The sequence below is a fragment of the Pezoporus wallicus genome, unplaced genomic scaffold (genome assembly GCF_028554395.1).
Source record: "Pezoporus wallicus isolate ANWC-B61680 ecotype Strahan unplaced genomic scaffold, APGP_CSIRO_Pwel_v1 contig_5542, whole genome shotgun sequence".
NCBI lineage: Eukaryota > Metazoa > Chordata > Aves > Psittaciformes > Psittacidae > Pezoporus > Pezoporus wallicus.
Genome location: NW_026640165.1, coordinates 2,073,428 through 2,101,062, shown reverse-complemented (window position 1 = coordinate 2,101,062; position 27,635 = coordinate 2,073,428). Strand labels below are relative to the sequence as shown.

Below are 27,635 nucleotides of genomic sequence, written 5' to 3'. Positions count from 1 at the left end.
GGCAGGGCTGGGCGGGGCGAGGCCAGGGCCATGGCCCGGGGCGGGGCGGAGGGGGCCACCTCCCACCTGAAGAAGGTGCTGGCGAGGTCCTTGCCCGTCGCCCCGAAGGCCGTCCTCGGGGGGCTGACCCCCGGCTGCCCGCGCTCTGGTAGGGCCCGAAGCAAGACATGGACCAATGACCGAGTCTGACTGACTTTATTGAGGACCACGCCTCTGTTGGAAAATGCAGGGATCCCCACGTTGAGAAAAGTTAAATACGGTTTTCACACCGAGGGAATGGTTGTAAGCGTTTTGCTCTGGTGTCTTGCTGCAATCATCCCACTGCTCAGTGACTTGAGCTTATTCGATCAGGGACTTCAGCTCAGCTTGTTATTTCTGAAGTTCAACTGAAGTACTGTGTATGCCTGTCTGTCCATTCCCCCCCCCCCCCCCCCGCATTACAATATTATAATGTATTAACATCCCATAAATCTGTTTTCTCCAGGAAAATGAGTCCCATACGCATAAAGACACCATAAGTAACAACCAAACAGCAGTCTCCAATGCTGTCAAACAGGCATGTTTGGACCTCATGAATAAACCAGTATTAATTCAGAAAATCCTGTTCTATCCCACTGTCCTGTGTGGTGATTTTCAGCAGCACAGCGAGGCTCTAAGCACATTATTTCCATAGCTTGTTACCTGTTTTCTTATTTCTTGACCATCTCTTTTGCTACCTTTGTAACTCCTGTTCTTTGCCCCTGTATAACCCTTCCCTAATCACTTTTCATTGTTATTCCTAGGTCTGCTGTATCTGTACCTACACTCAGTATTTCTGGTACCATTATTTGGGCAGTCTTGGCCTCACGTGCCGTTACTGAGGTACTGATACAGTTACCGGGCACTCTTGGCCCTGTGAGTTTCTAGTTCTGAATGGACCCACAAAACTACTCCAGTAGATAGGAGGTCAGTTTCTGTTGTTCAGTTGTCTAATTAGTCCTTAACCTCTGCTGAAATCCAGCCATGCCTCCCAGAGCTATCTGCAGCTTTTACCAGCTGCTCACACTGCTGCATGTCACATCTGGCAGTTCCACGTGTCATTCATATCCAGTGTTCTGTGCAATCAGAAGTTAGCACAGGCCAGGGCCCACCCAGCAGTTTACTTGACTGCCTGCAGTCCTAACAGATCCTGATGTGCTGCAGGTGGAAGAGGTTACTTGCCTAGCCTGGCATCACCAGCCCTCTTGACACAACTACTCGCTTTTGGGAATGCTGTCCCGATTAATTTCCATCAAAATGAGACAGATTAAATGCCGTTAACAGTAGTTCTTTGTTACTTTAATCCACTGGAGCTGACACGGGGTAGGAAGTTCTTGCATAAGCAGTTTTGAGCAGAACTGTTTGCAGCTGCTCACAATCTGAAATTGTTTACACGAAAATTTCACAGGTCTGTGGCCTGGGGATGGAGCCAGTGTATTAACATTTTCCTAGCTGCCGCCAAGCAATGTCTGGATGAAAGGTTATATCCCAAATAATTTTTTATGCATAACAAGTATTGGAGAGTGACACAGTGATACAGTCAGCTATTTCTATCCAGTCTACACAGTGGAAACAGCTTGGGTTTTAAGGAGTATTTCTAACATGTTTTCATAAACATATTTAATCAGAAGTATAGACAAAACATAACCTCTTAGTATGTCCTGGTTATTACATTTTAGCTATTGGCCTATAGCCATGATACTTTATTTAAGCTGTTAAAATGTTATTACATACTTTCTGTCCTTTAATTCCAGAGCAGTTCCCATTTCTGAGCTGCTTACCTCTTACTAGCGCTGTAAGCTGCTCTCCCAGCAGCTTAGCCTCATACTGGTAGGACCATATTTGCACATCCCTGCTGCCAGAGACTCCGCTTTTTCAATTCAGGGGCTTTGTAAAATCTCAGATTCACTCTACAGTGACTGCTGTGCATTTCCACTGCAGCTGGTGCATGTTCCCCACCGACCTGGAGTGAGATCTGAGGAACAGAGAGAAGCCTCCTGCAAGCACCTGTGAAACCTCCCTTCTCCTATTGAGTGCATTCTGCCACTTCTGGAAGGTATTCTACTGAAGCTGTACAAGTCTGGGTTGTTGATCTAAGGATGCCTATTCTACCATATGATAAATATGACAGACAATATATATAATGTCTGGCTGCTTTGGGAAAAAAACCTCATGAACCTTAAGACATTATAGCTATAAGAAATAAGTTTTTCTCCCACCAGTAAGGTCACAAGGTATTCAGAAGTAGAAATACAAAACACCTGTGTCTTAGCAGCTGGTTAGAGGACAGAAATCTCACTAATCCTCTGCTGAAGCAAAGGCAAAGTTTGAATTTGTTTCGTTCTAGTTTGTCTTGTGTGACAGCTTGTATGGCTTGTATAACATCACACACTGCATTAACCCAAGACAGAGACCTAAGAATCAACTTACTGGTAAGGAACAGAGAAAATGGTATTGTATGGGCTGTGTGAGGGATTGCTGCAGCAGGGTAAAAGTTATAAGAAAGTAGAGATATTACAAGAATATGGCATTGTTGTGTAGGGTGGCTTAACACCCTGGACAAAGAGCTGGACCAGCTGCAGGAGGCAAAGGACCTAAAAAATGAAACAAAACTTTGTATCTTATCTTACTTGAAGAAAAACTTTAAAAAATTTGAAAATTAGAAAAGAGACTCAAATTTGAAAATTAGAAAAGGACTAAGTACCAGGTGACATTGTAACTAACATATACAGGGGAAGTGTTCAGGACCATCTTAAGAACACAATGCAGCTGCATATGCGAGGCTAGCCACAAAGTGCCGGTGTAAACGGACCAAGGAGAAAAATAATGTTTGCTCCTCATAGACTGCTTCAAACAAGAAGTTCTGGGAGCAGAAGATTATCTTGTACTTAACCCCTATGTAGTCCTAAAAAGAAACAGTCTGCAAGAGCCATGATTGCTTAAGCAACAACATAGATTGCTGCATCTAAAGTACAGATCAGCTAGAAACAGTAACCAAGGAAATGGTTACAAAACCAAGGTGATTGAGTAACCTGTAGAGGAATATTTGTGTGGCGGGTTTTTACTGGTTGTCATAACACCCTTGTAAGCTTAAAGTATACAATCAAGCAACTTTTTAAGTAAATGATTCTGTACCGCCATGGAGTCCATGTCATCATACACCACAGGGAAGGAATCTATCTAATGGCCTTAAACTGGGGATGAGGATTTTCCCATATTCAAATGGCTTATAATCATAGAATCATAGAACAGTTAGGGTTGGAAAGGACCTTAAAATCATCTAGTTCCAACCCCCCTCCCATACTCTAGAACAATGCTGGGAGTTAAACAGCTAACTCCCATCTTTAGCAATTTATATATATTAGAACAGTATGGCTGTTCAGACTACAGCTATAAACTCCAATTTTGCCATTTATTCTACATCAATACAGTGGAGTGTGTTCAGATGTATACAAAATTCACAAGAGAAGAAGGCTTAAAATTAATTTCATTCTTAGAAGGGGATGATAAACTTCTGTAGACTTTCATGGTGCATAACTGACCAGATAAAGCATTCTTTAACTACTAGCAATATTAACAGCAACCTTGTACTTCAGGCAGAAATCTCTGTGATTGATCTCACACAGGCACAACAACTGCTGTCTTCAAAATTATCAAGTATTCAAGTCCTAAATAGGTCAAGGTATTTCAAGTCCTCTAAAATTTGCATTCCCCCCTAAGAAGAAAAAAAAAAAAGCACCTTGCATTTGTATTATTTGATTATAATAAATAACTTTTTCTTCTCTGCTCCTTGTGGCTAATGGGGCAAGTAATAGTTGCTTGTCAAATCACAAAAATCTTAAGGAAATGCTAACACAGGGCTTGGTTAGTACTTTAAATAATCCCTTTCTTCTACGTTTCAGCTGTATGGTTTTACTTTTTAATTTTGATTCAGAAGGCTGGAGGCATTTTCAGAACTGAGGAGAACTGAGTATTGCACTGTAGTTGGATGAACTTGAGGTTGGAAATTGAGCAGTCCTAAGCACTATGTCATGCATTTGGGAAATAAGAACTTTTGCTGTAGAACAGGGAGCTCAGAAATTACATGATGAGTATTAGTCAAGGAAAAGTGAAGCATCAGAAAGAGAAGTATTAACTGCAGAAGACATTGCTGAGGGTTTTTCCTGGAATACAACATATAATTGTGCTCATCCAATGTCAACAAAAAATTACAATCCAGAAGGGTGAAAAAAACCAGTTGTCTGAAGGAATGTAGGATCTATTGCACCAAAAAAGGTCACACAGATTTTCTCAATTAGCCTACTATAGCAAAGCATGTCTCTCATTTTCCATTTGTTAACACATCAGGAAGGTGACCATATTGGAAGTTATGTAACTCCATTGTCTTAAATAGTGAACTAGACTTGATGACCCAGGTCATGCCTTTCAAACTTATGTTCATACGCCTAAAGCAGACATCTTCATTATGAAAAATGATCTTTTATGCAACTGAATTAAAAATTTGTAAGTATTTTGATATCTAAATGATTTGGGGAGTATCAACAAAAGGAAACTCCCCTCCCCCAGGTTGTCATAATTTATAGTATAATAAAAAATAAGTACAATTGTATGGAAAACCAAGTAATTTATTTAGAAAATTTAGAACTATTCACTTGTATATTCACAGAAGTCTCAGAGGCAGAAAGTGAAGCAATTTCTGGTATGAATTTCTGTGTAAACTTTGAAAGAAAAAAATTATTTGATTACAAATAATTGTACCATACAGATTTGTGATATTTCCCTTGCAGAACAAGTGCAGCTGTTGTGTAATGTTATTATCTTGTTCTAATTTTCACTATTTCCCTCCTATACAAAGATTCAAAGCCAAGTGGCTGTCATGCTTTGATAAGCAACATACCAGCAGGCAAAAAAGGACTTCAAGAGCCCCACTGAGAAAAATCTGTCAGCTTTTATTTGACCTATAAAGTTCTGTTTTGGTAGATGGGATTTAATATTTTATATAATCATTATACAATAAATAAACAAAACTGAATTTAGTTAGATTGAACTTTCAAGTCTTGTATTTTAGATTCAGCTAAGTTTGAACATTGAGATAGTTTAAGCTACCTCTTCATTTTACCCTTTTCCTTCCTTCCATCATCGTTTATCTATTCCAGGCTTCTTCCACTATATGAAGTGTGGAATTTTTCTGAGTTGGAAGTAAGTTTAGAAAGTTTTAGTCTGCAAAAGCAACATCTATTTTAAAAGAGGATACTGTGCTGGGCTTCCAGGCCTCAGAGTCTTTTAAGCTTGAAACATCTATTCAAATTTAAAAGTACAGCTTAGTCAGTTGAGGCAAAAACTTCTACAACTTCTCCCTTTTTATTCTTTTGGTTTGAAATTCTTGGTATTATTTATAAGTAGTCCTAATTTTTGGAGGTTTTATGTAAGAAACGTCCTAGTTTTGCAAACACTGCTATATGCAATTGTTTGGTGAAAAAATAAATTAAAATTACTGGAGTCTTACAATAATCAATCCTCTGTGTAGTGCATTGGAAAAAGAATTCCACATTTGTGCAGTCTGGACTATCTTCTAGAGTGAAAAATGCTGACATAAAAATACTAAAAATATAAAGTATCACCTTGATCAAATGTTTTGCTGTGTTGAAAATATTTACTCAGTATAGGAATGTGACTAAAAAGTAGAAACACAATTAAAGATTTAACAATGTATTGATAATTGCAGAAATACAAGTTCATATAGAACTAAAATACTTTCTCTTATCACAAACCATAATGGTCATTCAGATAATCTAGTACTGCTGAAGTACTTGATAAAACATTAAAAACTTTCTTTTCTTGCTTTGAAGTTATGCGTTCCATCATGTACATTAAGTGATGGTGAAAACATGTAAAAGGAGTTCCAAGCTCAAGAGCAATGTCAACCCAGTCCTGGATGCACTTCAAAGGTGTCTCTTCATATCCTGCAAACATTGCTGGATTTGCTAAGAGTCCTCTAGCCACCATTACACCTTCAAATTAGAAATTAAAGCAGTAAGTTACACTAAATCTTTCTGTAGTTTTTTTATAGCACCCCCTTAGGGCAGCCACCCAAAACTTACAGGCAAGTAATGGGAGAACAACAGGGATGGGTATTATAGCTGTACTGGAGAAACACATTTAACAATCTAAACCTCAGAGTACCTACACCTGTCAGCACATTCCACTTGATGATGTCTCCAGATGGATCTCTCCAGAATTGTGAAATGAAGCCCAGGACACAGGAGCCTTGCTTCCCTACTTTTGAAACTGCAACTCAATTGTATTTTGGTTATGTTTGCTACACACATACAAACTTGCCTTTTTAACATAATATTACAATGGAAAGATGCAAGAGTAGCAGTAGGCTTAGTTATTTTAGTGCAACTAGGCTAATTTTGCTGACCTATAATCCTTCTTCCAGTAAGAGCTCGATGTCTCAATTCTATGAATCTCAGGGTTCTTGATCTGCAGTAAACCTTTCTGAGCAAGCCAGTGTATTTGCAACTGTACCCCCAAATTATCAGATAAACCCATACAAGTTCTATTGTAATTTTCCTGTGATTAAGGGCTTCTGTTTTCCTGTACTATCAACATACAACCTATCACACTTAGACTTTTCTTAAAAGAGAGGAAGATAAAAAATGAAAAATTTGTTTTACTATTGTACATGACAGAAAAAACCTGATAATTTATAATTTTGTTACTGAAGGTCAACTTGGCTATGAAAATATTCTTTTGTGTTACATAGTTCCTTCCTGCTTTGTACTGGGGGGGGGGGGGGGCAGTCACTGTAGCAGCATAGCAGTTTGGTTCAACTGGTCTCTGCTGTTGCCATTAAACACCAGTAGTGTCAAAAGAAACGTGCCACATGAACTTTTCCTTATGACACTAGCTACTTGTCTCTGTCCTGTTGTTCTCTAGCTGAAAGACCAAAGTGTGTTGATACAGATCATATAGAAATTCAGATCTACAGATCTGTAACTGCAGGGCAATCCTGCAAAAAATCCTCAAATTTTACCACTGAAGTGTAGGACAAGGTAAACACACAGATATGACAGTGCAATACCTCACTGTGTCCTTGAAGCTAACCATCTTAACTGTCAAATATCTGGCTTAAGAATAGTTCATTTTCCCTCCATATTCTTATGGTGAGAAATCTGACCCTATGTGCACAAAGTAGATATTTCCAAGTGGAACTTCACAGCTCTTTAAAAGATGTTCAGCTCCATAAGGAGATAGACTGAATGTCTGAAGGTCTCCCTGAACTCCACTACTGAATGATGAGATAGCATAATTAAGCAAAGAGCTTTTGTAATTTGCTTTGGAAATCATCGTTTGTGGCTTTGAATAGCAGTGCCCTAGTGCATTTACAAGTGATTCTGTTTATGATTTTTATAAGGCATCTAAAACACCCTTCTTCATTTGTCTCCTCAAAGAGTGTAAAGCACTCGAATCATGTCCTATTTATAGCTAAAATAAATACTTCAAAATCTCATTTGTAAGTTTACTTAGAAGACAAAGTGTTTAAACTTACCATCTGCTCCTGTCAAGTGATGAACTTTTTCAGCATCTCTTAAAGTTCTAATGTCTCCATTAGCCACAATAGGTATAGACATGCTTTGTTTAATTATTTTAATTGCATCATAATGTACAGGCTGATGTCTTTCTTCTACACTTCTCCCATGTACTGTAATCCATGAAACTCCGGTTGCTTCAGCTTTTTGACACAAGTCAACTGTTCTTTTTAAGTCTTCATGGATCCTACAATTTCACAGAATGAAAACATTAGATAATAAGTTACCTGAACTGTATAAAACGCTGTCCTCCATAAGGAGGAGTTATCACAGATTTGTATAAATCACTATAAATACAGAAAATATTACTGTTGGAAGATAATGAGGTTTGGTTTGTTTGTTTCAATAAAGACATATGAGTTTAATGTACGGAAACCACTATTTAATTTATCATTTCCTAATTACATCACATCTCTGAAATATACATGATAAATTTTACAGAGATTGAACAAGGGTGTCCAAAAGATTCTAAACCAAACATCATTATTTTGCTTCCTTTATGGGGGGAAAAAAAGAACAATTATAGTAGTTCCTCTTTCTCAGAAGACTGGAAACTGTGTTGAAACTTAACTGGCAAATATGCAAAAGCCGTATGGGATGTGTAATTATGGGAAGAACAGTGGAAGGAGTACAAAGCAATGCAAAGCAACAGGTTACAGAAGGATGTGTTCCTTACAGCAGCTGTGGGGACTAGCTCCCAATTTTGTTACCCTTCCCTTTATAGCCAGCAGCAAATGTGGCTCTGGCCTCCAGCAGCAAATGTGGCTCTGGCCTCCAGCAGCTCACAAAGTAAATCCTTGTGATGATACACACTATGCGTTGCTTTTCTTTTATGGAACCATGAACCTTTTAACTTGTACTTTCATATCATCTGGATTGCAAGAAAACTCTTAGCATCCAGTATGTTACCTGGATAAGTAGTCAAAGCCTGTGCTGGTTCTACTATCTAAGTCTAGTTTACTTTTCCCAGATATTCTTTCATCTGGGGTCAAAAAAATATCAGCAGTCTTTACATGTAAGGAAAATATTATAATGCGTAATATTACATTAACAGAATTACATATAGTGTACTTGTTATATGAATATTTCTTGAAAAAACTGAAAGGATTATTCCATGTATCACAAACATCACTTAGATCTACCTTATTTTAATAGATACTGAAAATTTTGGTTTGTCGATCTGATTCCGTACGTGTCTCACCATATCTTGAACAAGCTCTGGTTTATTTATTAAGCAAGCACCATAACCTTCTGCCATCGCCCACCTTTAAAAGAAAAAGAACATGTGTATTCCACATTTGAAAAAATGCAGATCAATTTCAGTCAGATACATTGGTTTTGTTCCTTACAACCTTCAGAATGTGTGGTTGAGTAGACTGAGATAGTACTGGCTGTAGATCAATGATTCGTTTGCAGTTTGGCACCAGCTTTTAGATGTTGGTTCAGTCTCCATTTGGACAAGTTACTAATCTCTTCCAGTTCAATTTTCTGTCCACAAAATGGACTCGCAAGGAAGATAAATTAGCACTGGTTTACAGTATACGTAAAATAAAAAAAAAAGATGCTTTCCCCTCCATCGGGTCATGGATTTCTTCTAAACAGAAAATTATTTTGGATTGAAAAGGGAGATTTTTGAAGTGCAGGGAAGGATCTGAGTTCAGTAATATTCTGTTCTCCCTCAGCTGCAAAACACCTTATTTTGATTGGCATGAAATAACCTTTACTTCCACTTAACAGCAACAGGTTTTTTCTTATATATTTTTTCTTATAAAGGCAGATTAAGTGCAAAAAGTTTTGTTATTTTGAAAATAGCATGTGCAAGAAACAAAGGATTCAAATGTAAGCATATATTTTTGTCCTAAAAGGAACTTACAGTTTGGCATACTTAACTGTAGTTAGCTTAGAAAAAAAATTACATTTCCATTCTGAAGTCTCAGATCTCTCCAGAAAAGACTTTTCTCAAATACTGTAATTTTAAGTCAAGACACCCTAATTAGAATAGACAAGTATTGGCACTGTAGTATTATCTTTTGCTTTCCTACATTTGAGGTCTTCACTAAGAAAAAGGCTGCCTGACAAGCATGGAATAAATGGTTCTCAATTGAACCAGTTAGCAAGAATCTTCATTTATGCATTACTACTCTGTTTCCCTGTCAAGACAAAATCTTTATTAATTTAAGAGAGAAGTAGATCACTAATTCACTGTACTTATAAACCTAATAAAAGATGGAAGAAATTCTTTTCAGCACTTCCTGAATAATGTAGTCTGTATAATTATATTTTAGAGACTATCCTTCACTTGCAGAAATCTGAGACATCAGGGACTTGGCTCATTATTTTGGCAATTGCCACATCACTTCTCAAAACACTCTCCAAATTATTTGCAGCAAGCTGGTTTTGGTAATGCATATTTAACAGCTGCTGAGAAGGAATGGACACTTTACTTCTTAAGCCAACACTCAGTATTTCAGAAATGAAAAAAGGTAGGTTGGCAAATACACCTGGTTTTCCCAGTTTCACCATGGTGACAGGCATCTTAGAACATTCAGAAGTGTCTTGCCACATAGACATTTTTGACAGGTTAAAAAGCTCTTTCTCTCTCAGAGTCTATTTTTAAGTTAAGACAGAAATGACTATGAAAATGAAGACCAGCATTCTTTACTCTCAAATTATTTCATCATTATTTCACCGAGCTTTTTCAAATCTTTACCTCTGAGGACAGCCACAGTTTAGGTCTATTCCATCTGCAAAAGGACAGATGATCCGGGCAGCATCACACAAAACCTGCGCTTCTTTGGCAGCAAACTGAACAATCAATGGATGATCACCTACTCCAATGAAAAGGTACTTAGAGATTAAACAAACAAACAACACCCCCACCCCCCCCAGATAATAACAACAAAAAATAACAAATTCTAAATTCATGGACTGTCTGGCCATGGTCCTGGGCAAACAGCTCTAGGTGATCCTGCTTGACCAGGGGGCTGGCTAAGAGGACCTACACAGGTCCTTTCAAACTTGACTATTTTGTGACTCTCTGAGCCCTGGATCACAAATAAATAGGGGTAGCTGGCTAGTGGTTACTAAATCAGTATGCCTATCAAGAGAGGTAGGAATTCAAACAAACATATCTGTCCTAGACAGTTGCTGGCTCAACATATACATTTTCTGACTGAAACTGGTCAGATGCTCATCTTTCACAAACATGGTATATGAAATTAAGTATTCTCTATTTTTCAGCAGTCTTCATGCTTCCCCTCCTGGCCTGCCCCTTCTTGTCTGCATGCTGCCCCTTTGCTGTGCTGACATGGCTGGCTGTCTTGCCAGGTAGGAAACTTGCTTACAGAACCACCCCTTCAGAAAGGGGCCAAACAACACACAAGCTCTTCCCTTCCTTATGCTAGCCCATCTCTTTCTTCTTCTGTGCCAACATAGCTGATTTTTATCCACAATGTGATATGCAGAGTTGGAATGAGAACACAGGGGCAGAGGCAGCTTTAGCAGCTTTGTCTCAAGCGGGAAACCAAAGTGTCAGTAATCCTCAACTCAGGTCTGCTGAACCATTTGTGATTCACTAAAACCCCTGCGAAGAGCCAGATGGTTATTTGGACCATGCTCTTCTCTTTTACAGCTACTGCATTACATTAAAAGCATCTAAAAATATCTCAGTGTTAGGGTAATAAACTCAGAAATAAAACTGGAGTGGCAGCAAAATAAGTGTGTGCCAGGGTGGCTGTTTCTTGGAGACTGGTTCAGCATTGGTCTGCTAGTGCTAGGTGGGAAGTGACTGCCTTTGCATCAGTTGGTCTGTTTTTTCCTCCTTCTTTCCTTCACTTATTAATCTATCTTTATCTTGACTTACGAGTTCTCGCTTTTGTTCTGTTCTTTCTGTTCTCCCCCTGTGCTACTAAGAAGGTGGAGAAGGAATGAGTGAACAGCTGTGTGGGTGGTTGATGGCCACCTATGTTTGGTCAACCCACCACAGATCTCAGTTTTCCACTATTTCATTTGACACACTGTCACTGGAATGTGTTTACTTTCACCTAGAATATTTCTATGGTTTTATAATCAATCAGATACAGTATAACAAAACTGTTAATAGATGTCAAGCTGTGTGACAGACTTCATTCATTTGGCCAATTTAGCTTATCACCATGTAAAACATTCTGATAAGGCAACAGTTTATTAAAAAAAATTACCTTTGTTGGTTGTGAATTCGCTGTCCCTCGCTTTTGCAGATCTCACAAAATCAGCTGCTACTATCATTGGCGTGTAACATAAATCACAACTGTATTTCCTAACCAGGGTTCTGAAAGCCAACCTGCAGACACATGAAAATCAAAAAATAAATAGTAAAGCCATTTTCCTGACTAGCTGCTCTAAAATGCTGTTCTGACATGCCGTACTCTGGGGATATCTAATATTATCATAAGGTAAAATACATCCCACATCTGTCTGTCTTAAATGACTAAAAGAAAAAAATGTAATAATCCCTGTTTTTTGCAGTCAAGATAAACTTCCTCACAGAACAAACACTGAAAACATAGCTGACATGACAGTTACTTACTTGGAATAGCGGACCATGGGGGCACATATTTTTACAACTTGCCCAGAATGAAACAAATCCATGGGATCTTTCAGCTGGCATTCTTTAGTTTCTATGTCACCAATCATGTATAATTAATCTTTTTAACATCTGGAAAAACAAGCAGTGTTTGAAACAGAAGTCATTCAGCTATTTCTGACAGGCCATGAAGCAGCTTGCTTTTCAGTAGAGCATCCTGCAAGCAGGCCCTTGCTTGCGGAGTGCTGGAACAAGCTTTTTGCCACAGCCAGCTGCTGAGCGCCGGCCTTGTTGTACTGTGCCATCCCCAGGCAGTATCACCCATGTGTTTTCATTCACAGAATCACGGACTGGTTTGGGTTGGCAGGGAACACAAAGATCATCCAGTTCCAACCCCCCTGCCATGGGCTGGGACACCTTCCACTAGATCAGGTTGCTCCAAGACCCCTCCAACCTGGCCTTCAACACTGCCAGGGATAAGGCAGCCACAGCTCCCCTGGGGAACCATGCCCACCCAGGGCTCACATCTCGCTCGGGCTGGAGGGGAGGTTCTCAGCCACCTCTCAGCGCAGGGCCGGCTCCAGGCAGCCCCTTCCCTGCCTCACTGAGGAAGTTTTTCCTCATGCCAGGCGAGAGCCGCCCCTGCTCCAAGCCCGCTGTCTCGTCTTCCCGCTACAGGCCCGGCTCCCGCCTCCTCTGCCCGCACGGCGGGGGCTGCGGCCTGACCGCCCCGGCCTCAGCTCGCTCCCGCCTGTGGGTGCCTGCGGGGCTCGGAAGCGCGGACCCCAGGAGCCGCCTCCCGCCGCACTCCCTGCGGCCCGGCCCCACGCTCACCACGTGCGCGAGCACCCCGCCGCCGCCCTGCCGTTCCCGGGGCGGCCCCGCTCCGTCGCGCGCTTTCGCCATCATCGCGGCGCGCCGCGGCCCGGGAGTGACGCGCGGGCTCCCGGTACCTGCCAGCATGGAGGAGGCGGGGGCAGGCGGCGGAGCGGCCCCGGCCCCGGCCCTCGCAGAGCTGCTGGCGGACGGTGAGGCGCGGCCCTCGGAGGCGGCTGGGGGGGTCGGCGCGGAGGGGTGGGGGGCAGTTCCCGGCTGTGACCCCGGCGGCGGGACCGTGCCGGGGTCCCCTCTGCGGGCGGTCCGCGGAAGGCGGAGGGTCCTTTGCTAGGACGGGCAGCGCCGGGGAGGAGGCGGCGGTGCTCGGGCACGCGGCGAGCAGGGCGGTGAAACTCCCCCGCTGTCAAGTCACGGGAAGTTTCGGCGGCGGAGAAGCGGCCGGCGCCGGGCAGCGACCCCAGCCCTCCCGGTGGGGAGCCTGCCGCTGAGGGCCGAGGGTTCTGGTGGCGGGGCCCTGCGAGGTGGCGTGTTGCTGCTGAAGGGAGAAGGGGTGCACAGGAAGGAGAGGTGAAGGCGCTCGGTAATACCGCTGTATGGAAGCTCGGCTGTTGCTTCCCTCAAAGTCTCCCTCGCAGTATCATCTCTTAATTCACTGTTTTATAAAGCAGTGCCCTTATAAGAGACCTTAATGGTTTCAGGAAGTTGTGTCTCATGCCACTTCGATCCTCAGTGATTCGAAGGTGACTTGGTGTCTGTGTTTGATTATGGGTACAACCTCAACAGCCTCTCCCTAGTTGCACTGTGAAGTTTGGAGAAGTTATAGATACTTTTTAGTGTATTCTACTCAAGAAAAGGCAATGTGGAGTAAAGGTATACGAGTCTTTATTTACAAAAAAACCCAAACCCCAGTCATCAGCTCCAAACTTGTTTCTTTTGATTGTGGTTTCTTCTCCAATTGGTGTCACGTTTGTATTGTGTGATACAGAGAACATAAGCTGTTATGTTTGGAGAAACTGAGGGTCAGAGAACTGTATGCTTTGGGTCTAGAAATGTTCTTTACCTGTTCTGAACTGTGAAAGTAAAATCAAAATGTTTTTCAGAATGTTACGCTGACTTCTTCAGAGAAGACTTTGATGTGAAAGCTTATACTTCCCAGTCTATCCATCAGGCTGTGATAGCTGAGCAACTGGCAAAACTTGCCCAAGGTATTAGTCAGTTGGATAAAGAGCTTCATTTACAAGTAAGTTTAAAGTGTACCTGTTATTCTGGGGTGGTTGATATAAACTTGTCAAAAGCTTAGTAATCTTATGATATTGTTGCTTCTGAAATTGCCCACTGTACTCTGCAAGCAGTAACTAAAGGTACAGCTTGCAGCAAAACTAGTAGTGAGTCTGATGCTTAACCTAGTTGAGCCCACTCTTTATACCCCTTACCAGGAAGCCATATGCTGCTTTTAGTTTCTGCAGCCTATTTCTGCATACATGGAAGTTCTGCTCTTCCTTGTAAGGATGTTTCCTGACTCTTTCCAAATGATCATGTCAGCTATCAGCACTGCTGGACTGTGTTTTGGGATGACAACTGTGATAAAACAAGGATTGATTTAACTTGTATCCTTTCATCCTGTGATGGAGGGTAGCCTAGGCTCTAAGACTTACCTTTAGTGGGGCAGCTATAACCTATGTTAGCACATCTCCACACCTACAGGAAGGCTTTTGACTTTAGATAATAGAAGGGTTTTTGGTAAAATCTACACAGACACCACAGATCCACAGTGCACCTTGCAGTGAGAATGCATGCTAAGTGCGCTGTTTCAAAACCTTCTTCCTCCCTCTCCCTGTTCAGTTAGTAAATTCTTTGGGAGCTAGTATCTAAATGTCATAAATAGAAAATATTAATAATTTGAGTATAATTATTACTATGTGATTAATAAGCTTAAAATTACAGTTGTTATTATCTATGATGGTGTGTTGAAGTGTGATTGCTCTGCTGGCTCGAAGATGTCAGCTGTACTGTAGTTATTGACCCTCTTCTTGTTCTGAGCTTGTTGCTTTGTGTTCCGAAACCTTTCATCTTTTAAGGTGTGGTTGCTTTTTCCTGTGTCTGCCTAATGTAGGGTGGATGAGATACTTTAATGCCCAATGTAGGAATGATGATGATGTACTGATATTCCTTTCAGGCACACATTCCCATTTTTCTGTGTTGATTGATTTTTTTTAAGGTTGTTGCAAGACATGAAGACCTGTTGGCCCAAGCAACTGGAATTGAATCCCTGGAAGGTAAAGTATATTATGCTTGCTACTTGTTACAATGGAGGAAGCACTGTTAATATCTCTGCAGGAAACGCCGTTCACTGCCAACTTCGGCCCCTAATGTTAAGGTTGCAGATCTTACTTCTGAGGAGTAACGTGGCAGCTTTATTTTTTTTTATGTCAGTAGATGGAGCTCCAGGGAGAAGATTTCACTGGTACTTCCGTGGAGTTAACTACTTCATAGGAAAACATACTTTGATAGTCAGTTCGGAGCAACTTTAGCCATCAAATCTTTTTGACCTTTTAATATATTTTTCTAAATAAGCCTAATTTTGTTGCAACATTAGCTGATATCTGCTGCTGTAAGTACCAAGCATATGCATGTTGCTTATGCATGTGTTGCATGGTTTGCAAGTCTTAACACATAATCTTGATTGCATTGGGATATTTTTTTTCCTAGAAGGGGGCTATTAAGTTAAATACATACCTTTATGTTATTCCACTGTTTGGCATCTGGATTTTAATATAAACTGCAGACTTTCAAAGGCCTTACTTACAAACAATTAGAAAAATAGTTGCAATATTTTGTTCTTGTGTAAGGACCTCATCAAGCCTGCCATTCTGCTCTTTGTCACTTACTGGGAACTTATTGGTTTTTCTTCAGAAAAATATATTTACCTCTATAACACGCTAATTTGCATATACTATGGGATTCAAGCATATACCCTTTTTCCTTTCATTTTGTAACTGGGTAAGTATTTTATGTATTCCTCCTTCTTCCAGGTTTTGGCATAACCAGAGAATTTCTGGTTACTGAAAGTTATAGTATCTCCTTAGCCTTTGGAAGTTGCTGGATACAGTATTTGATAGCATTTGTGTACAGCTATAAAACGAAATAAAAGCTTATTTAATCTAGCAGTGGTAGCTCCTGAATAGCTTTTTGGACAGTTGGAAAATTAAGCATATGAAGACTGGAATCTGTGTTCACCCTCCAAATGAGAGGTAGATAGGAATCTGTAGTTAATCTCGTGATTAATAAATACCTCCCAGTCATGATCTTCACCAATCTGTGCTCAGTGGAATGTTATTTTGTGAAATCATGGTTGTCTCTGAAGGCATTCCTTCCTAAAATTGCTCTGAGGAAAGAATGAAGTACTTCAAAACAGCTATTCAGTTATAAAATATGTCTGTAAAGTAGGTGTGGTAAATAATGCATATTTTAAAATTAAGAACCTAAAGTAAAAATAAAATCTAATTCTCAAATTTATTGAATTGTCTTCATTTCCTTAGCACTATGATCTTTAAGAGGCCATTTCTGTGTGTGAGGGAAGGAGAAGCATGCAGAGGTTCTAAGCTGAAAAGTATTTGTTACTTGAGACATCAGTAGGAACTTCAGTCTGCAGTTGCCAAGAAAATCAAAAGTCTAGGCAGATGTTTCAGGTTTTGCAAGGCTTTCTTATCTATGCTTGTGAGATATATGGTCACTGTAGAAGAAACACTTGAGTCAAGTTTCGTAAGAGGAAGAAAGATGGATGTCAGTAGAAATTTTAATTATGAACTTGGAAACACATAGGTAGCTCAATAGATACCTTGAGCTCAAGGTAGGCTAAATAATATCGTCCCGTATCTTATGCAGCAGATGGAGAGGGTTGATTGCCTTTTCACCCATTCTTATTCTGCCTTCTGGCAAGAAGACTGCTATATGCTTTATAGCAATGTCACAGTCATATATGTAGTAAAGTTGAGCTACTGGCCCTCCCCCCATTATTGCAATGTAGAGTAAAAAATAGCCTATTCTGCCAACTTTTCACTGTATCTCATGTCTTCATCCTCTGAGGCGTAAGAATTGCATGCCTATCATTTCATGTATAAATGTCAGGGAACTCCTGAGTCTGTCACTAGGCCGTGTTAATAATTCTGAAATATGGAGAAGATGGGAGTTTGCATATTAATACAAAATACATGAGATACAGTCCCAGTACAGGACAAGCTGAATAAAACTATTAGCAGTAGTTATGTGTGTCTTCCATCTTAGTATATCATATTGCAGTTTTATCCAATTTGATGATGGCATGCTCGTAAACAGGGCTTTACAAAAAAATGTTACATGTTTGAGAATGGCAAACAGTAACTGGAACAAAAATAATTTCATAGGCCTGGGTTGGTGTAACTTAATTAAATTCTAAGCAGGCTGATTCCATATTGCAAAAATGACTGCTACCCTTGACTGCTTTTTAACAAGAAAAGAACAAGCATGCTTGTGGGCTTTCGTTGTACTGTTTTGCCAAACTAACCTGGAACAAACAGAGTTAGGGTAGTTTGCTCTGTAATCTAAATTAGATGACCTCACAATGACATCGAGGCTTTAGTTTTTGCTAAAGGTGCTTATGGACAGGAGTAAAACCTTGAGATAGAATTGGTTATCTTCTCAGTCTTCTTTGTTGGTTTCTCTGAACTATCTAGTCACTGTGTTAAATAAATAATGTTAAATAGGTTGTACCATTTTTGTATGTCATGTTCAGGTGTTTGTATCAGGTTATGCCTTTGACCAGCAGTCCTGATCATCATTCTCTTAAAAAGTAACATACTCTAAATATTACTTGAAACTTAATGTATGATGGATTTCAGAGCGATATTTCTTCTGTAGGTTTGTGTTCTCTATCAATAAGTTTTCCATAACATTTAGTAAGTGACCTATAACCTGCATAGTTTGTTTCCAAATATCCTGTGTTTCATTCCTTTCAATCTGTTTTCAAGTTTTGTAGTAAATTTGCTGTAAAGGCGGAAACTGTTGGTTTTTGATTTTGGGTTTTTGTTTTTTATTTATTTATTTATTTATTTTATTTTAGTGCTAAAATAGTCTGCAGTAGTTGTTATGATTTGAAGACTAGGTCTTCCAGTAATTGACAAGTGTTGCATGTAAAAAATGTGCTTTATTTTGCAGGTGTCCTCCAAATGATGCAGACTAGAATTGGTGCTCTACAAAGTACTGTTGATAGGTATGCCATTCAGTATATGATTAGAAAATAGAAATTCTTATTTGTTCTATCATGTGATTTATTAATACTGTTGTAAATAATTTTCTCTTCTTAGAATTAGAGTCAAAATTGTTGACCCCTACAACAAAATAGTGTCCCGCACAGCTCAGCTAGCAAAACTCCAAGTAAGTTATATTAAAAATGTATTTAAAACTTTCTGAAAATGTATTATTTCCCAATTGTCGGACATGGGTGGGATTTTCATACTCCAGTAACCTGTATTTCATTGTCAGTATTTCTCAGTGAAAATCATTATTTGTGTGTCTCTTCATGAGCTACTGAGAAGTGCTTTCTATTGCAAAGTAGGAAATGACATTTGCACTAGCTAAGTCAGGTTTGTAGAGATGCAGAGAAGAGGGAAGGGTTATCTGAGTGCATATTAATTAAATGTCATTACTGTTTGTGTAGTTTTAGTATTTAGTGTTATGGTGCTGTTGTGTAGAGAAGACACTTTCCTCCTCTGAGTTAATGACGTTTGGCTGCAGTTTAGTAAAGAGTTTGGGAATTAATTCTTTCAAAATAGTCAAGATGCAACTTGTGAAGCCAGTTGTGTTTCTGGTGTTTTATAAGCCCAGGTATGTAGCTGTTCCTGTCTTTTGAATATAAATGGGGTCTGCGTGAGAACATAGATCTCTGTTAGAGGACAGAAGTGGGAGAGGGCTTATTACAGTGGTGGTGAGATATGTGTCAAACACTTCCACTTTTAATTTTATAATAGTTGAAAAGTATTCCATAGATCTTCAGGAGTCACGTAGCTGCATTCTATTCAGTTTATGGTTTGAAAAACAACAAAATTCCAAATCAACAAGTATTTAATGAGTTACTGTTTGAACTATTTGTCTTCGCGAATTTGCCTTAACTTTGCAGAACTAGGAACTTGTCTTTTAGTACCCAATATTTGAGCTGTGGACATACACTTAAATAGATTGCCATCTGTGGGTGACTGCTGTTGTACAGTAGAGTAGATGTAGCTGCAAATTGTCATGCTGGTGGAGCAGCATCAGTAGTCTTTCTGCTGAGCTTCTATTTTCTACATTACTTTCAGTGACACTGAAGTTCAGCAGGAAGCTCTTAACATTCTGTTCAGCCAGTTTGTCCAGCTGCTTCTGTTCTTTTCAGCTCCAGCTGTTACTCTTGCCACTGGGCAAAACTTCCCTAACTTCCATGTGGCAGAATTTAGGCGCAGAATTTTTTGTTCTTTGTGGAAAGGGTTGCAGAAATTTGGGTCTAAAGATGAAGATAATTTCTGCCCTGACCTTACACAAAGTCAAACTGTAGGACATCTGGGAAGAATAGTTCCTGAATTTAGGAACTGTTTCTTGGATGCTCTTGGCTTCCTCTTTACTGTAGCAGGGTTACAGAGATTTTCCTATGGTGTGAAAGCAGCATCTGTCCAAAGTCAGCAGCCTGTGCCAGGGAATTTGTAATATCTGGCTTTTCTTGGCTGTAAGTCAGAAAAAAGAGTTTCAGGGTAAGGGAAGCCTGCTAGGCTACCCTTCCAAGTGTCCCAATCCACTTACTTAAGTGTAGAAAGAGGAATGATGATTCCAGCTTCTCTGCCAGTGGGAGTTTATCCTCAGCATGAACTTTCTTGTGTTGGCAGTTAGATAGTGAGTGCTTTGTGTTGCGCGATACTGCTAGGAGAAATTGAGGGTCAGGACACCTGAATTATGAAATGAATCTGGACTTAACCGTGAGTTGAGTCAATAGGCCTCTGAAATCTCAACCCTCCTGCCTGCCCAAGATGTAAAACTGTGGTGTCTCTTCACCCAGCTGACTTGTTCATTCAGGAAGGCAACAGCACAGTAGACAGTTCATTTCCTTTCAGTGGCAGGGCTTGTGACGTGAAATTGCTCCCAAATGCAAGACTTGTTGCATGGTGCACTTTCAAACTTACAAATTTTATCAGTTGGTGTACAGCTGGTAGAATAAGTAGAAAAAGGTAGATGACTGATAAAAGAGGTTGCCTTCTGTCAAAATCTGTGGGGTTGGCAGGTATGTTTTGCTGAACTGTGTGGTGTTTAAGAGACTCTTGTACTCATAATGGTAGTATTTCAGTGCTTTTCCATTGATTGCTCTGGGACTGCTTACAAACTGAAGGAATATTTGGCTTGCTTAAAGCTGGATTTTGCCATCCTTTATTGTTTTTAATATAGTCTGGCTATTTCATAAGCATACTTGCTGCAAATTCATTGTCAAAATTCAAATCTAGTCCTGAATTCTAAATCTCTGCTGTGTGCTCTTAGAGCTTCATGTCATCCCAGTGGAGCAGCAGTCACAAAGCTTGCTTTCTGCTGTCCTCTACTGAGTCTTTCTGTAGTAGATCACAAGCTAAATGGGAATAGTTAGCAGCTGAAATATGTAGGCAGGGAATTTGTCCTTCTGAGGGTTATTTTCTGTGCCGCTCTTGTTTAACCAAGTGTTTCCTCATGTTTGCTTAATTTTAGATATCTCAGTGTTTAAAAATGCTTTTAAGAGTCAATTAAGAAAAGCCAAACCACTTTTAAAAAATAATAATTCTGTATTTTAAAGTTATTCTTTAAAATAATTGCCAGTAGCAGATTTCATCCTGATGCTGCTGTAACTAAATGAGAAAAGTAGTCTGAAGATAGTGGACTGTCTCATCTTTCTTCAGATTTCTGTTACATATACCTCCAATTACAGTGTGTTCTGGCAGATGCATGCAATTGCATGTATGAGCTATGAACTAACACATTTTTAGTGGTTCTCTGTTTCTAAGTCTTCTTTCAATAACTTCTTGAAATTAATTTGAGATTAGAAGTATGAGGTTTTTGACTGCCTGAATTGTACCAATAATGTCTGTTAGTATTGATATGGTGCTTTACATTTCAGGAGGTACCTTATGTGTAATCTCCAGAAAAATCAGGTTTCATTTTTACTAAACCCATAGGGGCTAACTCAGGCCGCTGGCCTTTTCCAAATTAATTCTTGCCTGAACGGTGGAATTCATTCCTTGGATGAAAGCATCTCCCTTAGAAAAGCATACTTTATCAACTCAGGAAGGAATGTTTCCAGAATTAATTCAGACTCTGGTTATGAAGGTGCTCAGGTTAGAAGGTCTAGCAGCTGTGAACAACTCCGCTATATGACAGAATTTTTTATTTCCATTACACAGTCCTTATATATTGCATTCCCTTACAGTGACTGTGAGTTTTATTAAGTTGGATAACTTGTGTAAATGGAAATACTTCCGTGAAACAGAATCTTTGTTAAGGGCACAGTTGCTGTGAAGTTAAGAGTGCATTTTCAGTGTCCTTGGGTTTTTCTCTTCCTAATTCACAGGGCCAGAAGATAAAACCTTTTTTTTTTTTTTAATTCTTGTTTCTAAATGTAACTTTTCCCATCTCTTATTCAGGTTGATAAGCATTTTAAGATTGTTTCTTGTGATAGGAGATAATGAGCAACAAGTAAATGAAAAAGAAATAATCTTTTGGCATGTAAAGTAGAAGATGGTCAGAAAATAACTGAAGTTGAATTCCTAGGGAAAAAGATTAGCTAGAGGTACGCAATTGGATTAGAGAGTAATTAAATTTGAAAGCAAAGTAGTAATACTGTGCCCTCTTATTTGGCAAAGCAGAGTGTGCTATATAAAAAGCCATTTTTGATTCATCTTGCAGAAATTCAGTTCATAGGTATGAAAGTGATATGTGGATCAAGAGCTTTCTAATTAAAGAAATGAATTAATAAAAACTCATACACTAATCTGTCAAAGTAGGATAAACCCCACTTGGTTCTCACTAACCATAATAGAAATCATGTGGTTAAGTTGTGTTACAATGCTTAGAAAACTTGCACTTCAGACTATGTGATACAGAGCCAAAAGCAATAACTAGGCTCTTGGTGATTTGCCTCGGTGGGGATTTTCTGAACTTTTCCTTTTGGTTCTGTCTAGATGTTTAATATAATTGTACTATAAATATTTGTGTTCTAATTGGTTTGTGCTGGCATAGGTAAGAGACTGAGAAGTTGTGCAATCTACTGAATATTAGTTGAAATGACTCACTGGTATATGTTCTCATAACAATTTCAAAGATACTAACTTGAAACTCTAAGAACTCTAGGAAGGGGTTCAAAGTCTGTCAGATACTAAATATTTTCTAAAGTAATTTTAATTTAATTTTGATATCTATAAAGTTGAGGAGGCTTTGCCTTCAGTACCAGGGAAAATATATCAGAACAACTATATTATATAATTATATTCTAAGTTTCTTGTTTACCTCTCTTGTTAATCTGATTGCAGATGTTGGACTGTATGTATGGCTGTACCAAAATCCACATACTTTTTAACCTTCTCCTGAATTGCATCTCTGAATCCTAGTTTAGATGTTACCCACTCGAGAATGTTGCCGCTCCTGTAGACTCTACTTTCTACCCCAGTACTCTAGTAGAGGAACTCTACACATGATGTAACTTACTGTTTTTCCATCTCTATTATTTACTGTGTAGAAGCAGAAAGCCTGTTCCAAGATCTCAGTTGAGTGAAAAATTATCAAAGTATTATGTTTGATTCAGATGCCAGCAATGCCTTTTTTCCTATATTGGTGGCAGCGAAATATTCCTGAAAATTTACATATGCATCCATCTTCTTAATTTTTAGCCAAAAATACCATGTATTTTAATAAACCTACAAGAAAATGTGAACTACTGGTTGGCTGAATGAAAGTGACTGGCATTGGAAAGTTTTGCTGAAAATAAGTTTTTATATATATTCCCATAATAAGATTCAATATCTGTAGTAACAGTTTAGTCTTTACATTTTATTGTCCTCTGAAGTAAATGCTGCCATTTTGTTTATTTTGGAAGAAGATTTGATTGGCAAGGCCAACTTCTTAATCTTATTGTGGTTTACAGAGGAGAGGGATATTGAGGGGAGATGCACAATGTAAAATAAAGCTCACTTCTAGTTAGAAATAGAACATGTCTCTGTCATAGGGTTATCAGTTTCTTTTTTGTTTTAACCAGGAATGATAGCATAATCTCAGTAGCCCTGTAAATGTAATTACCAGCTTTAGAAAGTATTGGTCTGTATTGCATAAAAGCATGTTAAAAATCCTGGGAAGAGGGATTGCAGTGTTCTAAAGTTCCTTGGTTTTATTCATATTCGTATTTCCTTTTTTTGGTTCAAATATTTCCATATTTGAGGCCTTACACTATGTGATCATAATGTACTGATAGTATCCCCTATGCTATGATTTCTCTGCAGGCTGCCTGTGACTTGCTGCGGAGGATAATACGCATCTTGTATCTCAGTAAGAGACTTCAAGGGCAACTGCAAGGAGGAAGCAGAGAGATAACAAAAGCTGCCCAGAGCCTTAATGAACTTGGTGAGTCTTTCTTAGTTACTTTTAGAGGCATTTTTAGCTTGCACTCACAGGACTCACACTAGTGTTTGACTAAAAAAACTTTTTACTGTGGTTCTTGCTATCTACTTACTGATTTGAACTGAGAAATGGTATGGACAGAGCTCATTAATACTTTAATTTTTTTAATAACGTAAAAATTCTATGATAATAACTTGTGTTCTTTTGGGCAACAATATTTTTGGGAAGCAATTGATTTCCTACTGGCCTGTGTTTGTATAAAATGCCTTCAGAGGCAGCAGATAGACATTTAGCTTTTGGAAGACACTGCACTACATTCTAAAAGAAAATTATTGGCCCTGTGGCCTTTGTGAAAGCTGTTTGTGATACGATATACAGATACCTAACCTAATTCAGATACTGGAAGCATTCTGCTGCAGTAGCAGCTAATTTACCCTGTATTTTATTGGTTTTAGGAAGAGTGATGAAATAGTTTTCATGAAGCTCACATTACATTGCTAGATTGTTTTCTCTACTTGAGCTAGCTTGGGTATTTAGACACTGTGCTGCAGGATGCAGTGAGGAGCATCCCATTAGTCTTGGAGATCAGTTGTTGGTGTACATGGTATCTTGCCAGCTGCTTCTCTTTTGATTTAATGGTATTCGAATTTCAGCTTCCAAAAATAGGTCGTGGGAGGGCTGAACTTACAAAAACCATTCAGAATCATCCTGAGGTTTATTGTGCATGTTTGTCACTACTGCTGTTTTTATACTGTGTAATCAAAAAATTATTAGACAATGAATTAGTCTTATAATTAGCAAGTGCTGTGTTGCAAACGCAAAGCTTATATATGTGTATTTAGTATGTCAGTCTGACTGAAGCACTTAAGCATCAATTGCAGCATTCTAAGCTAGAATGGTTTTTCTAATTTTCTGTTTTTTCTAATTTTCTGTTTTTTTCCAATTCTTTGTTTTCCTTCCATTTTGGTCTCCCTTCACACTTTATATATTCCTTCAGGATATATAAAGTAATGCTATCTTTTACCTACTTTGTAAGTCTTGTGGGATTAATCTGAATACTAGATCCTATTAAAATAATCAGTACTGTTTAATGGTAAAACCTGAGATGTTTATCTTGTGTAGCTTTTAGGATTTCATTCTTTTCAGGGAAATAAATGCCTTTTATTACTCTCCTTCCTCTCCCTCCCCCCAGTTTTTTCCTTTTACCATTTAAATAAGAGCTTGCACTTTCTTTCATTAAAGTGACAGAGTCTTTTGAGTTTCTTGTTTTTGTATACTTGGTGAAGCTTAGAAAAGTCTGAGTAATTATTATGGTTAAAGATGAAAGGAAATGAGTTCCCTTAGGAAGCTCTTTTGAGTTTCACCAGTCTGGGGGAGGGGGATTCAGGGCTTGTGGTCCTTAATTTAATTCTTAATTCTAGATGGTTTATGGCCTTGTAAAATCCCTTGTCTACTGTAATTTCCCTCTCTTTTCATGGTCTTTCTTCTCTCCACTCCTCCTGCTTCTGCATCCCTCCCTTGTCTTCTGGCTATCTGCTCTTTGTTACACTCTGCTGCCCACCTTGACTGGTCTGAATTCTTATTGCCTCCCAGCTGCCTGTAACTCCCAGCACCTGAGTGGATTGGAACACCCCTGAGGAGTGGCTGGTGTGGTGTGTTGGAAGTGTTTGTGCTGTGTGATGTTGTGGTGGCTCACTGGGTGAGCAGGTGGGGCAGCTCTGTTCAGAGGGGAGGAAAGTGCGCAGTGGCTGGATTCAAGATGCTTCAGGGTACTGCAGTGCGAGTCACTGAGATGATAGTGTGTTGCAGGGAGGCTGGATTTTGGGATATGGCTGCGGAAGCACTGTGCTGTGCTTCTGGCTTTGGAAAGCTCTGGGATATGAGAGATCTGTAGGGTGGTGGTGGGATTGGGCAGGAGAGATGTGAGGCTGTGGTGACTTGGGGTGAGGGTGTGGAAATTCTGTGCTTCAGAAAGATGGGAAATGTGCTGCAGTGCTCTGTGGTATTGGGAGAGTGGGAAGCATGGAGAACAGACTGCGGGCACTGGTTATTCGGTGGTGAGATGTGAAAGCTTTGGGAGGGCTTAGGAAGTACTACATCTGGTGGCAGTAAATAGGTGGTGGACATGAGTGGCATTAAAGCTTGGTATTGGATAGGGAACTCTGCGTCATGGAGGCTTGCTTTTCAGTTGGGGGTCAGGGCCAAGGTTAATATTAATCTGTGTTTTTAGCCAGATATTTCTGAATATCCTTTTTTTCTCTCATTCAGGGAAAGTTTCTTCCCATTGTTTCTTACCCTTCTGGTGTACATGTGCAATATAATTTCTGCTTAGTTGAAGTCAGCAGCACTGTGAAAGCTTTGCACTTTCTATGGTATAACGTACCCTTTATTGCTTATAGGGTATTCTGGGTAGACTATTGGGATAACTGGACATTGTTCTTACCTACTGTTGAACTCTCTATATGCTTGGGGGACACAAATGGGTATGTGCTCTTTTAGGTAAATGTATTCCACATGTATTTCCTCGACAAATCCATGTTAGTTCACTTACAGCTTTTACTCAGTTGTGTCTTGAAGTTTATTTTGCAGTGATGGGAAAAGACATGAAAAAAATACAAAATACTGGAATTAGAAATATGGGTCAGTCAGAGGCACTACAAGAAACAGTAGCTTTCACTGAGAAGGGCTTGGTTTATTGGGCACTTTTTTAATTGCTAGTAGTCTGCAGATCTCCAGCTTCAGTGGATAATGTTAGGAACTTTACTCTGAAAGCATTTGGTAATATTTTCACTGAGGTCTCTACTTAAAGCTGATGTAGTTTAAAAATTCCTCTGTGTTGGATTTTAACATTCTTTGAAATGAGCTTCGGAACAGTAAGAAAAGAAAACATGTATGTATGTATGTGTGTGTATAGATGCAGGTATATAAACCCCCAAACTTTCTTCTGCACCTCGTCCACCTCCCAGCAATCTTCTTTGGGTTCTCTAGCAAAGTAGAAACAGAGTTGTGACAGTACGTTGAATAAGCTATTAGCTGCTTCTCTAGTGGTGCTTCTTCCTATTATACAGTCCAATTCAGTGTACGGATAGGTAACGCAAATGGCATATTCAGATGTCACATAGTGCCTAATGCAGTGAATAACATGCTGTACATGACACTGCTTCTTTGTGATATTTTAATACAAATATTTTATAAGGTGAAAAAGAAACATTCCTAAGCAGGTTTAAACAATAGAATGCGACAAGAAAATGGTAAACTGCATATAGCTGCCTTCCACAGAAGAAATTTTGTAGGTATTAAAGAATTCTGCTGTCTTCTGTGTCAGTATGCAGAACTTACTGTCTGTAACCGTGGTCAGTAACTGATCAGATGAAGAGGAAAAAATTCTTAGTTATGCAGGAAATGTCCAGTTTGACTGTGGACAGGTTGTTAATTCCATCTGGCAGTTACAGAACTAGCAGTGGATTTATATCTTCGGGTTGTCGAATACCTATAACTGATGTCATCATTATTCATATAAATGCCTGGACTTCTTTTAATTATAATAAATTCCTAGTACTTATATATGGTTGTATTATAATTTATTTCACAGCTAGTGAATTTATTTGCTTGAATGACCTTGTGAGCATATGATACTTGTAGGCAGGCTCTCACAGCAGCTGTAATAGTGCTCTTTTGTAAACTTGGAGTTGGTCTGTGACTAAGCTGTGCAGCCATAAAATGAAGGGGAAGGGGTCTATTTAAATAAAGTTTTGTGTGTCTCCCATGTAGAAGTTGCTCCAGGACAATACTGCCTTCCATGTAACTTGTGAGAAGACAGGATGGGGGAAGATAGGACTGTGACCTTACTTTAAAGCTAAATAATTCTATAGAAAAAGCAAAATATTGTCAGTTACAAGAGTCTAGCTAAAATAGAGAAAACTCTACATATGTATTGTGTTCTTGTGGTTTAATCTCAGCTGTCAACTCAAGCCCCACACAGCAACTTGCTC

General features: G+C 39.3%; 2 protein-coding genes and 1 long non-coding RNA gene across 6 annotated transcripts in view; 2 read left to right on the top strand and 1 right to left on the bottom strand.

The window, feature by feature from the left end:
* Window positions 1–13,098, bottom strand: part of DUS4L (dihydrouridine synthase 4 like) — a 38,729-nt gene extending 25,631 nt beyond the window's left edge. The window contains exons 1-7 of one of the 3 annotated variants that reach the window (XM_057417860.1): window positions 13,012–13,098; window positions 12,181–12,309; window positions 11,813–11,934; window positions 10,324–10,441; window positions 8,756–8,878; window positions 7,574–7,800; window positions 5,712–6,029 (exon numbers count right to left, since the gene is read on the bottom strand). In XM_057417860.1, the coding sequence (XP_057273843.1) occupies window positions 5,782–6,029; window positions 7,574–7,800; window positions 8,756–8,878; window positions 10,324–10,441; window positions 11,813–11,934; window positions 12,181–12,287 (945 nt within the window). In that variant the 5' untranslated portion in view covers window positions 12,288–12,309; window positions 13,012–13,098 and the 3' untranslated portion in view covers window positions 5,712–5,781. Of the gene's footprint in view, window positions 1–5,711; window positions 6,030–7,573; window positions 7,801–8,755; window positions 8,879–10,323; window positions 10,442–11,812; window positions 11,935–12,180; window positions 12,449–12,702; window positions 12,828–13,011 lie in introns of those variants that run through there. The other 2 variants (XM_057417861.1, XM_057417862.1) reach the window with 2 other exon arrangements.
* LOC130603815 (uncharacterized) lies at window positions 190–6,200 on the top strand. The gene is made up of 3 exons (XR_008973289.1): window positions 190–249; window positions 1,960–2,074; window positions 5,868–6,200. It is a non-coding gene; the product is annotated as an uncharacterized LOC130603815 (long non-coding RNA).
* Window positions 13,036–27,635, top strand: part of COG5 (component of oligomeric golgi complex 5) — a 192,727-nt gene continuing 178,127 nt past the window's right edge. For both annotated transcript variants that reach the window (XM_057417852.1, XM_057417851.1), the window contains exons 1-6: window positions 13,036–13,205; window positions 14,115–14,254; window positions 15,233–15,290; window positions 18,208–18,262; window positions 18,357–18,426; window positions 23,526–23,646. In XM_057417852.1, the coding sequence (XP_057273835.1) occupies window positions 13,139–13,205; window positions 14,115–14,254; window positions 15,233–15,290; window positions 18,208–18,262; window positions 18,357–18,426; window positions 23,526–23,646 (511 nt within the window). In that variant the 5' untranslated portion in view covers window positions 13,036–13,138. The remainder of the gene's footprint in view (window positions 13,206–14,114; window positions 14,255–15,232; window positions 15,291–18,207; window positions 18,263–18,356; window positions 18,427–23,525; window positions 23,647–27,635) is intronic.